This window comes from Candoia aspera, chromosome 1 (assembly GCF_035149785.1).
Source record: "Candoia aspera isolate rCanAsp1 chromosome 1, rCanAsp1.hap2, whole genome shotgun sequence".
Lineage (NCBI taxonomy): Eukaryota > Metazoa > Chordata > Lepidosauria > Squamata > Boidae > Candoia > Candoia aspera.
In genome coordinates, this window is record NC_086153.1 from 293,339,462 (window position 1) to 293,355,448 (window position 15,987).

Genomic DNA, 15,987 nt, shown 5'->3' on the forward strand with positions numbered 1-15,987 from the left:
AAAAAGTACTTAGGCCTACATGTATATGAAATTATCTTTTCCAGCATCAGAAAGACTGGCTTTATAATTGCAGGGATGTGCTAGAGCCCATTAGGAGGCAAAAGCCTTCAGTGTGTAACTGATTAAGGTCTTATCAATTTCAGGTAGCAGCCAAGCACTCCAGAGGATGCTGATCAACTAATTACTGTAAGGCCACAGAGCAGAGCTTGTTAACTTGCAGTTAGCACTTATTAGGGAAGTGCTGCATTGCAGAGAAAAGCATCTCAGGAAGAGATGGACAATATTTGATTTTAAGGCTCTGCCTGCCAAATAGAGGACATGAGAACAAAAAGGAGGACATGTCCTCCTTTTGATGGACATCTGATAACCCTAGTCACACATATTAAATATGATTTATTTAACTAGAATTGAGTAAACCACAATTGGCTGGATTTGCACAATACACTAAATCATATACCTGTCAGCCCTTCAAAGTAGACCAGACTAGGAAACCAGAGTTATGAATGCTAATGCTACTTTTATTATAAGGTTACAGTAACCAAATCCTCCAGCTCTGAATGTGCTTTCTCCCTCCCTTCCTTTATCTTCATGAGAACTATGTCTGAGATGCTTTCTCAAATTACATTTCTGCCCGGAATCAGATTTCTATTTTCTGACCATTGCCTTGGTTGCAGCTCTTCCTCCTGTTCCTCAAGATTGTTCCTACTGCCCATTACATCACCATGGTTTTCATAACCATAACCAAATCACAATGTACTAAATCACATTATACTGCAGCTCAGTGTAATGTGTGAATTTAGTCAAAAATTGCTGACCTTTTATTATCATAATGGCTTTTTCTCTCTTTCTAGCCTTTGATGCAATCTGTATCTTTTTTACTACAAGATCAGCAAGATCATGCTTCTTTAGATGGTAACTTCCAAGCATTTCTAAACCTTCAGTTAGCAGTTTGGCAAGCTGTACAGGGAGCTGTATCCCAGCTCATATAGATGGCAGCAAACTGGAGTAGGCTTTCTAACTTACTGAAATCTCCATAACATCTCCTCCATCTTAAAATTACTATAAACTACAGACTAGGGTTCCTTCATCTTGCACACCAACTTTTCCCTTCTTTCTTCCTACTCTTTATGATGTAGAATTTTGTTCAACTGGAAACCTTGACTTTTTGTGAATTCATTAGCTCAAGATGATGATGATGGTGATTACCATAATGTTTCTTTCAGCGTTCCCTGACTGATAATCTTGGCTACCTGCATTTTTTGTCTGCTTTTGACATAAATATGTGTGTGAGTGAGCAGGGGTGGGTGGGTGGAATAGCACACTGGCCCAAGACCACCCAGCAAGCTTCATTATTGCTAAAGGTTTAGGACTCAACTTCTGATTGCCAAATGCAAAATTCTATCTCATGTATCACCTTGCATCACCATAAAACCTTTTCAGTTGCAAGCATTCTTGCTGCCATTGCTAGCTAACACATCTTTTAAACCATCATCCATAAAGGTTCCTTTTAATAAGAAGTGTCCATTTAGCTTAGGAATGACACATGTAATATGACCGTCTTTACAGATTTTATTTTTTAAAACGCCCAACCATTTGTTTTTTGAACAGCCAACCTGCCTCAGCAAGTTTGATTCCCTTTTAGAAATGCTTTCTTTATCTGTGCTTCTTTTGATCATCCAAGACATTCTAGTGCTGGTCATTTCAGCATGCCAGACAATGATGTCAATGAAACTTAAGCGTGAAGCACTAGGATGATAGTTGCTATTGTTCCAAATATTTTCTAAGCAAACCAATAGTCCTAAGGCCCTTTAGCTCATGTTTGAAATGAAAAATGGATTATACAATAAAATAAGGAATATTAGTAATCACACTATATATTGTCTTTATAATAGATGGATATAGATAAGCATCACATTCTTGAAATGCATAGTGATTCCACAAGCTGGCTGCAACCATCTGACATCATCAGGGTATAATGGCTCAATGACTGCTTGTCTTTATACAGAAGATCCAGATATGCAAAACAAACAAGCTTTTCTGCCAGCTGTGAAAATGCTTTCCCATACCCTAACCCTGAGACAAATATTATCTATTTACTTATTATAAATCAAATCTATAGGCCATCCTACTCATAATAACTCTTCCAAAATAAAAAGTTACTTTCTTTCTTACTTTTGCCCAATGGATTATGAAAATTACTATGTACAGTATCTTCTTATTTTCTTTATCCTCACAATAATGCAAGATGTAGTAAGATAGGGAAGAAGACTTATTTAAGGCCCCTCAGATCCTTCCTTCTTTCCTTCCTTTATGCCTACAGAGGGGGAGGTGGGAGGGATTGCTATAATCTGAACCTGAATTCAGGAGCTTCCAACAATTTTTGTGGCCCTTTTTGCAACCCCTAGAACCCCTTTGGACCACAAATCAGTGCCATCACTTTACACCATTTTAAGGCAGGTTAAAAATGCAATGTAAGCACTAAAATAGACTTAATAACTATTACTCTTCGTTAGATTTATATTGGGCCTGACCACCAGGAACTCAGGCCAATATACATGATACTCCTCCAACTTTTCTTCTCAACAGTCTTTTGAGGTAGGTTGTGTTGAGAGCGTGTGACTGGCCCAAAGTCACCCAATGAGTTTCCAAACTCTGCCCAGCATTTTCTCCCTATTACCTCACCCTTGGTGTTTAAGAAATCTTCTTCAGCTGTTCTTTGTTTTTCACACCCTCTATATCTTCATCTGCATTATCTCTGGGAGATTGATATACATGAACACCTATGGAAAGAGTAACTAATATAGCAGTATGTAATAATCATAAGCAAATCATAATATTTTGTCATTTAATATTTCATTATTTAATAACCCAACTGGGTTAGCTCTAATTTAACTTACTGTTAACTCTCTACTGACCTTATTGCTTACATACTCTACTGACTGACTGACTGACTATGTGCCCTCAAGTCAGTATCAACTTTTAGGGGCTACACAGATCTTTTCCAGCATGATCTTTGCCTAATCTGGCCCTGCACCCATCGCTGCTGTAATTGAGTCCATTCGCCTTGCTGCTATCATCTTCTTCTATGTCCTTCCACCTTTCCCAGCATCAAGAGATCCAGTCTTCATATAATGTGTCCAGAATTTGATAGTTTGAGTCTAGTGATTTGTGCTTAGAGTGAGAACTCTAGATTTATTTGTTCTATGATCCATTTGTTTGTTTTCTTGGCTGTCCATGGTATTCTCATGAGTCTTCTCCAACACCAAATTTCAAAAGTATCAATGCTCTTTCGACCCTGCTTCTTCAAAGTCCAACTTTTGTTTCCATACAGTATTACAGGGAAAAGCATTGCCTCCATGATTCTGACATTTGTAAGCATAGACACATCACAGCATTTTTTCCAAGGACTTTTTTGCTATTCTGCCAAATGCTGCTCTGTGGTGTATTTCTTGATTGTTAATTTGTTTACTGTCAATCCCAAAAAGAGAGAAGTTATTTACCACTTCAAAATCTTCATTGTCAGTTCTATGGCTGGTTGCTGTTACTGTTATCATTAGTCTGGGCTGCTTTATACTGTGGCCTTACGTCCTGTGTATAGGGTTTGAGTGAGTAAATATGTTATAGTAAAGGTAAAGGTTTCCCTTGACATTAAGTCCGGTCGTGTCCGACTCTAGGGGGCGGTGCTCATCTCCGTTTCAAAGCCGAAGAGCCGGCATTTGTCCATAGACACTTCCGTGGTCATGTGGCCGGCATGACTACATGGAACGCCGTTACCTGCCCACCGAAGCGGTACCTATTAATCTACTCACATTTGCATGTTTTCGAACTGCTAGGTTGGCAGGAGCTGGGACTAGCAACGGGAGCTCACCCCGTCACGCAGATTCGAACCGCTGACCTTCCGATCGGCAAGCTCAGCAGCTCAGCGGTTTAACCCGCAGCACCACCGCGTCCCCAAATATGTTATAGGGAGCTCATATTTTATGCCATTTTTGATAGTAGCTAGATGATGGATATATTTTTTTCTCCCAGTGTTACTGATGAACTCTAAGAAAAGAACACTCCATAGTTACTGGAACAAAGATCACTAACTTGGAATGGATTGAGACAGGAAAACACAGCTGCGGCTTGTGTGACTCAGTTAGTAATAATGCAACCTGTTGCCACACAAGCATCTCTGGTTCAGTCTGACCTCAGGTTTCTCACTACCCCAGGTGTTAAAAATCTGCAAGATTTGTTTTAATGGTAATAGTGAACCTAGGCCAAAAATATAAGGTGAAGAACTCTCTTTTTTTCCCCCTGTATGTTTTGAGACTTGGGAGCTATTGATTACTTGCATATTAACCTTAAATATAATTCCACAGAAATAAATTTCTTAAGTTAAATGGAGCTGGTACATATTTTTATTTTTATATTTATTTATATTTATTTATTTTATAAATTTATTCACCGCCCATCTCCCCCCCACAGGGTGGTTAGGGTTACTGTATAACATTGCTGTTTTTTGTAATTTGGGTCTGACAAACGGCATATCGGTAGCGTCTCTTCAGAAGTCACTCTGCTTACCCAGGTCAAAAGTGAAGAGCCATTCAAGCAGCACATACCTAAGCAGAGTCTTTGCTTTCGTTTTAGCACACCATGAACACATCATTAGATTCCCACAAGGAAATGAGTCAAAATCCAAAGTAAATAATGGAGCTGTGTCCAAAGTTTTAGTCAACTTCAACTGGGTCTGAAAACAAAGCAGTGAACTTAAAACAGGCTAGAAGTCTGCTCATTCAAAGTGCCAGGCTGGACAGGATAAGTGTACATATGCTTGGTTCCTTAAGAGAAACTGATTTTTAGACGAGCATACAGAAATACAGGAGAGAGATATCCTCCTATTTTCCATAGGGGGATTCTCCATTTGTGCCCTCCATTTACCCTTGCAGAATATACAGCCAGCTGTGTAAGAAGAATCCTCTAAATCAGTGTTTCTCAAACTTGGCAACTTTAAGATGTGTGGACTTCAACTCCCAGAGCTGGCTGGGGGATTCTGGGAGTTGAAGTCCACACATCTTAAAGTTGTCAAGTTTGAAAAACACTGCTCTAAACCAACGTTCCCTAGCAGATGCCCTTTTGTGACAAATACAGGTCTGCCTTCTTAAAAACAAAATAAAACCCAGACGTTTTGCAATTATGTCATGTTCAAGGAAGTTGTATGGCCAAGTAAATATAGTTTACAGATAGAATATTTGTAAAGGAGGGAAATACATAAATATTCAAACTACAGGAATGCTCCAACATCCCTTTGTTCACTGCATTCCATTAATCCAGTGGGTGGATTAAAGATCAAAACATTAAAGATTAAGCTCTATTCCCATGTATTTTCTGATTCTTGCCCTTTATTTTTTATAACCTGGCTTCCTATCAAAGAAAATACCATGAGAAATTAGTATACAAGACAGACAAAACTGATATGAAAAACAACCCTTCTTTATATTGATGATAATTGTTTCTGGTTTTAATTTAATCTTAACTTTTGAGATACGTCAAGTCTTACAAAACAGGAAACAAAAGTTAACTAAGGAACAATCCCCATTCCTTTTCCTCCTATTATTGAAACTGCACAGCATGCTAATCCCTTTGAACCTAAAAAAATTTAATGAGAACTCCAAGGTAAAAATTCAGTATTCTGTGAGTAAATTGAGTCTTTCCTACTTGCCCGAGCTTCCAAAGTCTGCTCCAGAAGGACTGGATGGGGAGTTGATCATGCCTGCCCTGTTCAGTTGACAGAATCTGTTCCACAATTGACAGTCTGCATTTAGCAATGGAAAGTCAGATTGCCACCACGTTTACATGCGGAAAAGTGTCATTTAACTATGGAAATGGAAATGTGTCGATCTGTGAATTTATCCCAAATAGCTAATTACCATATCTTGCAATCCTTGGGAGAAGAGCAATGAGAAATCTTGATAAAATAGTTAAGAGCAGAGACATCACACTGACAACAAAGGCCCGCATAGTTAAAGCAATGGTGTTCCCCGTAGTAACATATGGCTGCGAGAGCTGGACCATAAGGAAGGCTGAGCGAAGGAAGATCGATGCTTTGGAACTGTGGTGTTGGAGGAAAATTCTGAGAGTGCCTTGGACTGCCAGAAGATCAAACCAGTCCATCCTCCAGGAAATAAAGCCAGACTGCTCACTTGAGGGAATGATATTAAAGGCAAAGCTGAAATACTTTGGCCACATAATGAGAAGACAGGACACCCTGGAGAAGATGCTGATGCTAGGGAGAGTGGAAGGCAAAAGGAAGAGGGGCCGACCAAGAGCAAGATGGATGGATGATATTCTAGAGGTGACGGACTCGTCCCTGGGGGAGCCGGGGGTGTTGACGACCGACAGGAAGCTCTGGCGTGGGCTGGTCCATGAAGTCATGAAGAGTCGGAAGCGACTAAACGAATAAACAACAATATCTTGCAATAATCTCTGCTCAGATTATAATTTCTGAATAGCAATGGGTATTTCTTCCTTTTACTGTGATACTAGTTTTGATCCAGCATCAGTAGTTTAATGACAAAGGAAATGGAAAAATTAAAAATGGAGCCGGACAAATTTGTGGATCTTCACTACCGACAAAAAGTTCATTAAATTTATTTATTTATTTATATTTATTTATCAAACTTATCACCGCCCATCTCCCTCCCAAGGAGGGACTCCGAGAGGTTTAAATTTATTCCCTAAAGTTAACCCATTGCATGTCATTACTTGGTGAAAATAAGGGCATATCTGCACCGACAGGTTGCCCTGTCATGAATACAAGCCGCCAACAGTTTTCAGAGAGGAGGACTCAGTCTTCTACTTACCTCCAGCCCACTACGAACGCAAGCTCTGCCTGTGTTTCCTCCTCTGAATTGAAAGTAGTGCTTTCTGGATTTTGCCAACTGAAGCACTGCTGTTCAGTTTGCCTGCTGGCCTTTATTAGTTCTAGGCATATCCCTACACTTTGATCAGCTATTGTGCAAAGCCAGGAATACCCTCTCACCTCATATTCCCAGCTTTTCCTCAAGGTCTGCTGAGATTCTATGATGGATCTTTCTCTGGCTTAGTGATTATAATACTTGCTTGATGTGCAGTACATCCCCAGTTCGAAATCTGGCAGAAATGTACTCTTTTAAAAAGAAAAAAGAAAAAAAACATTTTTCTTTCCCTGAGCTATCTCCTTTTCCATATTTTTTTTTAAAAGGTCTACCAGTACACCATTCCATCATTTTCCAGTCACTTGGGATAGAAAGTTTTCACCCCCAGCTCCATCTCTCTCTCCCTCCCTCCCTCCCTCCTTCCCTCCCTCCCAAGAACTGCCCACAGAAAGGAAAGCAACTGGCAATTGCTTTCCTGCAATGGAAATGGGAGGGCATAGCAATAAGGCGATGGTCCAATGGGGAGCTACAGTAGCCTTCAGTCAGGACTCAGTCCCTTGCAAGTTGCTGCCAAAAAGTCTTGGTCCAGACAGGTTTTCCTTAAGCCAGCATTAGCATAAGATAGGAATGGTTAAGGTTGCCGTGCAGATATGCTCTAAGTAGATTTGGCAACAAGAAACATTTGAACACTGGAAAAACAGAGAGATCAATCAGTGTTCTTGAGTGTGGAAAGGCATTTTTCAGCAAGCCGAAACTTGTTTTAGGAACTATGGCACTATCCAATAGAAGTATGCAGGATATGTGTACTCCAAAATATGCATCATCAATGCCATAGCAGCTCTGGTGACATTGTTAGGTTTAAGTTTCAGAATTTCCCAGGTGCTGTTCAAAGTTCTACAGAAACGTACAAATCCAGCTTGATCAGTGAACATGGTTAGACAGCAAAATAAATTTAAAAATAAATTAAGAGATACAAATTGTTGGCAATTATGGCTTTAAATAACATCCAGCTCCCTAAGAAACTACTTCCTGTATATAGTTTATTTTTGATACACAGGGATTTGATAATTCTGGTATTTGTGGGACTAACGTAATTGGAATTAAAATCCAGCAAAGAGAACAAAAAATATCCATTAAGTTGGGATACGTAATATGAAATGAATAAATATATGAATTCCAGAATCACTTTACAAGAATACATCTAACAAATGCTACAACCACAAAAATTAAAAGCAAGTATTTAATGCATCTCCAGAACAAATAAACATGAAAATACTCACATATAACCAACACCAAATGCATTTTGACTATGAGCTGGTTTTCCCCAATGGTAACGAACAATAAAAAACTGTGTATCCATATGTTGCCTGTTATTTTCTTTTGATATTTGAATGCTTTCTGGTAGATTGGGACTGCGGTTAAACCTAAAATTATTATTGAATTATTGTCATTGTTGTTACTATTATTATCGTGTCTGTCCTTGATACGGCCTTTAAGGGATAAAAGGACTTTTCTGAACGGCAAGGGGAAGAACTGCACCTGAGTAGGTGAGGAGTTTCTAATTAATAGATCACTGGAAAAGAGAGCTCTATGGCAGAAAGGCATTTGTAGCTTGCTGCATGAGTAATACTGCAGGGGACTCTGCAAGGGGAAGGAAAATCTGTTCTTAAGCATCCCGATGATGTTACACCACACTTGGCATCATTCCCCCCGCACCTCCCTGCAGATGCCTACCGTTCTGTGGTACATGCTGCTCTGTGGGCGGAGAGAATCTATTGGAGACGTTGCTGGCATTGTGGCAGCTGATGTCCTTTCTCTTATTAATTAACTGATTAATCGATTAATTGATTAATCAATCAAAGAGATTTATATGGCTGCCCCACTCACTCACAGTGACTCCAGGCGCTTACAGGAATAAAACTGCCAGTACAAAACCCAGTTATTAACTCTTGTTATTTTGACTGTATATTGTATTACTGTTTCTCATTAATTTTTGTGTATTGCTCTGGTATAAAATGAAGGACAATATACAAGTATTTCTAGTGAAGATGACAAACAAACATCGGAATCGCCTTGGAAGTTTTATTTGGGCCCAGTGACTATTTTGTTCCAAGGGTTGAGGAAATAAGGCTGGATGTTATTATCTCAGTTTAATTTGACTCAAGGATTTCCTCTTCTTGTTGTCGTCAGTAACAATGGAAGGCTCCATCCAGTATCACATAAATGGTCTTTTCCTCATGCAAGGGGGCCTCCTCCTCTTACACTCCCTGAGTCCTCCAGAGAAGATTTGTTAGATAAACATTGTGGAGCTTTATATACGTAAAAAATATACAATATGTCCCACATTGTGGCCAAAATTTAGTCAGCACTAAAGCAAATACCTCTCAGATGTTTTATTTTTACATTAATTTTTGTTTTAAACAAAGAAATCCAGTTATCTCCTTAGAATGTTGAGACTGGTCATAATATCTCTGCAAAAAAATACAAAACACACATACACAATGAGGTGCAAGTGTGTTTGTGCAGGTTGTCGCTTGTGAATAATGTCAATGCATGATTTAAAATTTCAGATTTGGATACAATAAATATTTTGTTGATGTTCATTACTTGTTCTGTGGCACTGGAACCCTGATTCAGCAAGAAAGGTCCATGTGCACCCGTCATATTCCCCTCTGATGGCTGTGCTCACCTAAGTGCCAGCTGGACAAACTTTTGAGTGAGTGGGGATAATATGGACATCTGGAACCAGTCAATATTGTATGTAACTAGCTGCCTGAAATCACAGTTGGATCATAGCCAGGATAAAAATTCCATGGATAACACACACACCCTCAATAAAATTGGGCATATTTAAGAAGCTAAAGGGAGTTTAAACATTGTGAGGGGTCTGAAAGTCTTCAACCCTTATTAATTTATAATATCATACCGACTCCCTCTGGCACTATATTTTTAGTCTTTTGATTGCAAACATGAAGGCTAAAAACATACTATTAATGAGGACTGTCATTCTGGTAAAGTTACTAGATATTATGCTGGTAAAGAGCCAGCCTTCATATTTCATGGTGAAATCAGCAGAAGTCATTAAAATAAGTTAGTGCCGGAAATACTTTTATTATTACAATTCTGACATAACTATGTACTCTATTTCGGAATTAAACAACTGTTTGCTTGCAATTTGTTTATAAAAGTGCTTGTAAAACAAGAGAGGGCACCTTGAGCAAGAACTGGTGTCTCCATTGCAGGTCCACCTATTCATTTAACTTTGCTTGGAATCCAGCATTAAAGCAGCAACAACTGTGCAATACTGCTAAATGTATTGCACTCTGTCTTTTTCATAGCAGAACAAGCATTCATCACGCTGGAATAACAAAGCCGTAATCTGATATATGACAAATATTAGCAGCTTAATGGCTGATGTCCATTACCGATGGGACTGGCTCACTATTTAGAAAAGTTTGGCATTGAAGGATTACTGAACAAACAGAACACCTGAAAAAACTTGCATGCAAGAGTCTGTCATCAGGTGTGATCGAGGACATTACCTGAGAAGGCTGGTTCTTATCTTCTGTTGGAAATGGCTGCAATTGCCAACAACCCTAAACAAAGAGCTTCTGTCAAAGAAGGGTGATACCCTGAGCTTGGCAGGTGATGCTTTGACTCCTAGGACTTCATTCCTCTTTCCTGATCACCTGAGACCAAGCTTCAAGAGATGAGCAGCCGCTCAGGCCCATTACTACCAGCAGAAAACTGCTCTCGGAATGGCTACATAATCAAACAAAAAGCACCAGACATCAATTTCCGTGTGAATCCGGGGGAAAAAACACACACACATGCACAGACACACCCATACATGTGCACCCATTATAAATAAGTGTGTGTGTGTTTCTGTGTGTGCACACATTTACAAATTGCATTTAGGGCAGCATGCAAAACAAAATACCATTTAAACATCTTTACTATTTGCAGCAATAAGCAGAGGAGTGCAATCATGCTCCAGATCCCATCGGTGAAGCAATGTCTCTTGGTGGGTCCTAGGAAGGGTGCTTTCTCTGTCATGGCACCTGTCTAGTGGAGCAGCCCCCTCCCCTCCCCCCAAGACAGACAGCTCTGACCCTGTTGGCCTTCTGGTAGCCCATGAAAATCTGGCTATTTCCTCAGGCACTCAGAACAGGGTGTTAATGGAACTCTGACAAGGGTGTGGGTATGTTTGTTATGCTGCTGTTGAGATTTTTCGACCTGGTTCTTCTGTAATGGATTGTGAAAATAGTTTTGTTTTTTGTCTTGTTGCCACCCAGAGGACCAAGAGGTGGTAGATGGGCAGCCATATAAAATATGAGGAAGGCAGGCAGGCAGGCCGGCAGGCCGGCCAGCCCAAGGGCTATAATTAGAATTAACATTGGAAAGTCAGATACAACACCAATAACCACTAAAAGCCTGATGAAACAAGTCTTTCTTGTCTACTAAAATTCTAATTAGGTGATCATCTCACATTCCATAGGAGCCAGTTACATGTGCTGTGATTGATAAACCCCTGCTCCATGTGTCCACCACCTCCCTTCTTGGGTGGGTGCGCAATTACATCTTCATATTGCTGGAAATATTTCAGTCTTTAGAATGGTGAGCAGGAATTCCCCTCCCCTTTAAAATACATTTTGGATGTTTAGGAGATATTCTAGAGTTTGGGGAATTAAAAAGTTAAAGAGAGGAGAAATGGAGGAGACTTGTGTAAGAGGAAGTCTGCTCACGTGACACTGTATTTCACCCTCTTTATTTTCAAATTTTGAACCTAGCTTTAAGCTTTGTATAGATAAGGATTCCTTGCCATTGCACTAATTTTGTAATTTGTGGTATGTATTTATGTATAGGCAACGTTTTCTTTGAGTCAAAGTTGATTGACATGTAATTGACATGGATATAAATTCCAATGGCAACTTAAAATGGGTAAATTCTAAACAAGAACTGCAGCTGAATTTAATTGAATTTGATTGTGGCTCACTTTCAGATTATAGTAAGTATGGGGGAGTCAAGGATGGATGTAAGTTCCACTTGCAACAACAGCTCACTAGGCATTTGCAAACCATAATTCCAAAGATGTGAGCAGAGTTTGATCTACAGTACATCCTCTCCACTTTGATTTTGCTGTGCTGAGGACAGTGAGAAAAGGAACTGCACTTTAATTTTAATTCCACTAAATTGATAGTAGGCGTTCTTCAGATTCATTCTTTTAGTATATAGCTGCCAAGGCTGAAGAAAAATCGGCATTACCTTACCTCATCTCCACTGTTAACTTTGCCTGAAGTGGGCTAGAACAGGTTGCCAAAGTGGCATCTGCCAGACCCACAAACGGTTTCATAATCCCAAGATAAATAATTTCAAAACTTTGCTGAAATCTCACAAGATTATGAAATCTTGCAACATTTTGCATTTTTATGTGAAATCACCCCCAAGATCTTGTGTAGGCTGGCTCAGTAGAAATATGTAAAAATCTGAACTGAGATGATACAAGAGGCAAAATATACTGTATGGTTTATGCAGAGGTTTGTTGCCCAAAATGTTCATTTTTATGTAATGCTCAGTGACTTGCCTTTCAAATTGTAAGTCACAGGACACAAAATATTGGAGATATTAAAATAGTCAGATTTGGCCTCTATTACCAACTTTGCATATGAACCTGGTGCCCTATCTAAGTTACCCCTATGCATATTTTTACACCCCAAATGGACAACACACTAACATTTACATATAGTCCTATTCACTCAGTACAAACTGCATCGTATTACAAAATAAAAATGGTATTGGGAAAGCTGTGCTTCACCAGGCTTGCTTGTATGTTGCAACAAACAATGATCAGTTCACATGAGGCCTGGGTGATGTGTACTTCACAAAGCTAAGTAATGCCCTCCTAGATGAGACTCCTTCATTTTGGCAACTGAATGCAGGCAGCATAAAGTAGAGGTTTACTGAGCTTAAGTGGGTCAAAGTCAGAATGACAGGCCACATGACATGCTGAGCTGTACAGTAGTTCACCAAGTCTGTATGGTCTTCTCCAAAATCATCTAACTACAATATATTTAGTTATTTCCTTATTTCCTAGAAACAAAATGGAACTTTGCATGCAGGATACACATTGTTCAAAATTTAGCCATTACTGAAGTCTTTTCTTTGTTTCCTTTTGCTCTGATACTATACACATACATTAAATGATGTGTGGGTATATACTGTTTTTATTCATTTTGCAGTAAAAAGAATACATAATATTTTGGTTCATGTTACGGTGAAAATAAATGTTGGCTATGTAAAAAAAAAGGGGGGAATCAGCAGCAGTAAAAGCATAGCTGTTCCTTTCATCTTGCTTTATTTACTCTGAAGACAAATCCTAATTCTTCCTGTCAGCAGCAAGCACTATCCAATGTGAGCAGTAAGGATTAGATCCTGCTTCAGGAAAACAGTAATTACAGTAAGTGCCGCAATCCTGAAAGCATTTAAATATTTACTTACAATATTCCCACTGAAGCTGAAGGAACTGTTTTCTGATATGTGGTATCAAGCTACCAAAGTTTTGCTCTGCCAAATAATACTACCAGAAAATATTGATCACCCTGCCCCCCAAACAACTTAATTTTTCAGTACCTTAAGCATGTCGGTCACTCCCAACAAGAAATTACCAAGTATTATATGGACAAGGCAAAGAAACTAGCTTCTACGAAACCCACACTTTTTGCTTAACAACAACTGATCTTTATTTATTTATCTTTATTTATTTATATTTCGAATTTCGTCACTGCCCATCTCACTCAAAGAGCGACTCTCTGATTCACAGCTATCATGATCTCAAACACTTTCTAATAGTTTACAGAAGTAGCACAACTTTGCAGAATTAATATAGAAATAGACAAATTTCTTAAGAAAATGGCTGTTCAAAATTACATTTTGAAACTCAAAATTCAAATTGAAATCTGACTCTGCCAAAATGAGCATGAAATCATGCATGCTTGAATACTGAATTGTAGCCCCATTTGACCAGCTCCCCATTGCATAAATAGAACTCTCTCCAATAGTTAAGACCACTACTCAAGTCCTAGTGAGCTACACGTATTCTTCAGAGCAGTGTTTCTCAGTTAGTGATGCATGTACCTCTGGTGTCATGAAGAAGTAGTCCTGGTGGGACACAGCTCCCCTTCACGAATTGGGAAGAGAGAAGAAAGCCAAGAAGAAAGGCAGGACCACCAGTCTCCAGTCAAGGGTGCTAAGGCAAAGTAACTACGTATCTTGGCAGATGTTTCTTGAAGTCTAAGACTGGAGCAGCTTCTAAGGGGTCTAGTTCAGGAGACAATGAAAAAAAATGTACTGGGAAGTTTGCTCTCATTAACTGGTTGTAGTTTTTAGTTTGGGTTTAAAGGATGATGCTCCGATAGTGGCAGATGCAGTGCTGGGCAGGTTAGTTCTCAATGTTATTCAGTTATGGCAATATTGCCAACAGTATTCTTACAATTTCCATGTCCTCAAGATTTACTGTAACTGATGAATTGAATGCCTGTAAATATATACATGTCCTTCTTGGGGGGAAAAAAGGATCTTTCGTTTCTAACTGAAAGAGGATTTAAGGTACAAAAAATTGAGAAGCACTGCCATAGAACAACCATACACACCAAATCCAACTTGAGCATCCAGTCGAAAAACTACTTATTTTTCACTGGAAATGTTGGAAATGCAAATTCAGCGGCACTGACTTTTCAGTGCCTCATGACCTATTGACCACAAGGGGGCAGTAGGCGTGATTCAAGTAGTCCTTGCTTAACGACCACAATTGGGACTGGAATGTTCAGTTGATGTTGTATACTATATTGACCTGTGTACACCAGTTAATCAATTTACTGTTGGAGGTTGAAATATTCTGTATCAGCATTCCTGAGGGTGAGAATCTACAGGCTCTGTGCATTTGCACTTAGAAGGGAAGACTGGAGGAAGAGACTTTCATTCCCTTAGACCAGTGTTTCTCAACCTGGACTTCAACTCCCAGAACATGCTGACTGAGGGGTTCTGGGAATTGAAGTCCACAGATCTTCAAGTTGCCAAGGTTGAGAAACACCGGCTTAGACAAAGAGCAGGCAAGCTGATACCACTCTACAGGTAGTCCTTGCTTAACAACCATTTATTTAGTGACAATCCGGACTTACAATTGTGCTGAAAAAAATGATTTGTCACCAATCCTCACACTTATGACAGTCACAGTGTCCCATGGTCATGCGATCGCCATTTTCAACCTTCCCAGTCAGCTTCAGGCAAGCAAAATCAATGGGAAACCACGTGATTTCTTAATGACCACATGGTTCGCTTACCACCTGCAGTGATTCACTTAACAGCCACCACAAAAAGGTTGTAAAATCAGGTCAGATTCGCATAGCAACTGAAATTCCAGTCCCAACTGTGGTTGTTTCAGTTCATTATTAATTTTATTCACAACACATAAAATAGGAACTCTTCACTTTAGCCTCGTTTGTTCAAAATAAAGTCTGCAGGAAAGCTACACAATTGTCAAGGATTTATGACTAATTGGATCCACATTCAGAAACAGAAAGGGCTGTTAATTTCTTTGCATTTAGATGAATAGCTATCTAGTGATCAACAGTGCTGATTTTCAAGTATCTAGTTTACCTGTGAGAAACGAGATATCACGATTCTTCAAATGCTCTACCATTTAAGTGAAGGAAATTGCAAACAGAGACATCATTTGGGGAACTCAGGCAAAGATGAAAGATTAAAGGATGCAAACACAATCATAGTGGCTGCTCTTACTTTTAAGGGAAAGGGAAGAAAAAAAGAACCTTCCACCTTTTAAGAAAAAGTGTTGAAAAATTGCCTCTTCCAAAACACTACTTTAGAATTTTTTTTAAAAAAACAATGTATCCAATTTCAGGGGAAAACGTTAATAAATCGACAGCTGATAGGCAGATAAGCAGAGAGGCAGAGAGTCTTCTATATATAAGAGGGCATCCCTGAACTGATCTTGGGGTTGTGGGGCTTGTGTTGGTCTTCACAATTAGCTTTTGGTTCAGCATCTTCTCCAGAGGGATCCCTGCTATAGTCCCGT

At 39.3% G+C, this 15,987-nt stretch overlaps 1 protein-coding gene across 3 annotated transcripts in view; it reads right to left on the reverse strand.

The window, feature by feature from the left end:
- SLC25A21 (solute carrier family 25 member 21) overlaps positions 1-15,987 on the reverse strand; it is a 318,179-nt gene that overhangs the window by 41,318 nt on the left and 260,874 nt on the right. Inside the window, exon 1 of one of the 3 annotated variants that reach the window (XM_063290060.1) lies at positions 4,602-4,712. The exons of the other annotated variants lie outside the window; for them this stretch is intronic. Coding sequence (XP_063146130.1) covers positions 4,602-4,648 — 47 coding nt within the window. The 5' untranslated portion in view covers positions 4,649-4,712. Of the gene's footprint in view, positions 1-4,601; positions 4,713-15,987 lie in introns of those variants that run through there. 3 annotated transcript variants of the gene reach the window in all.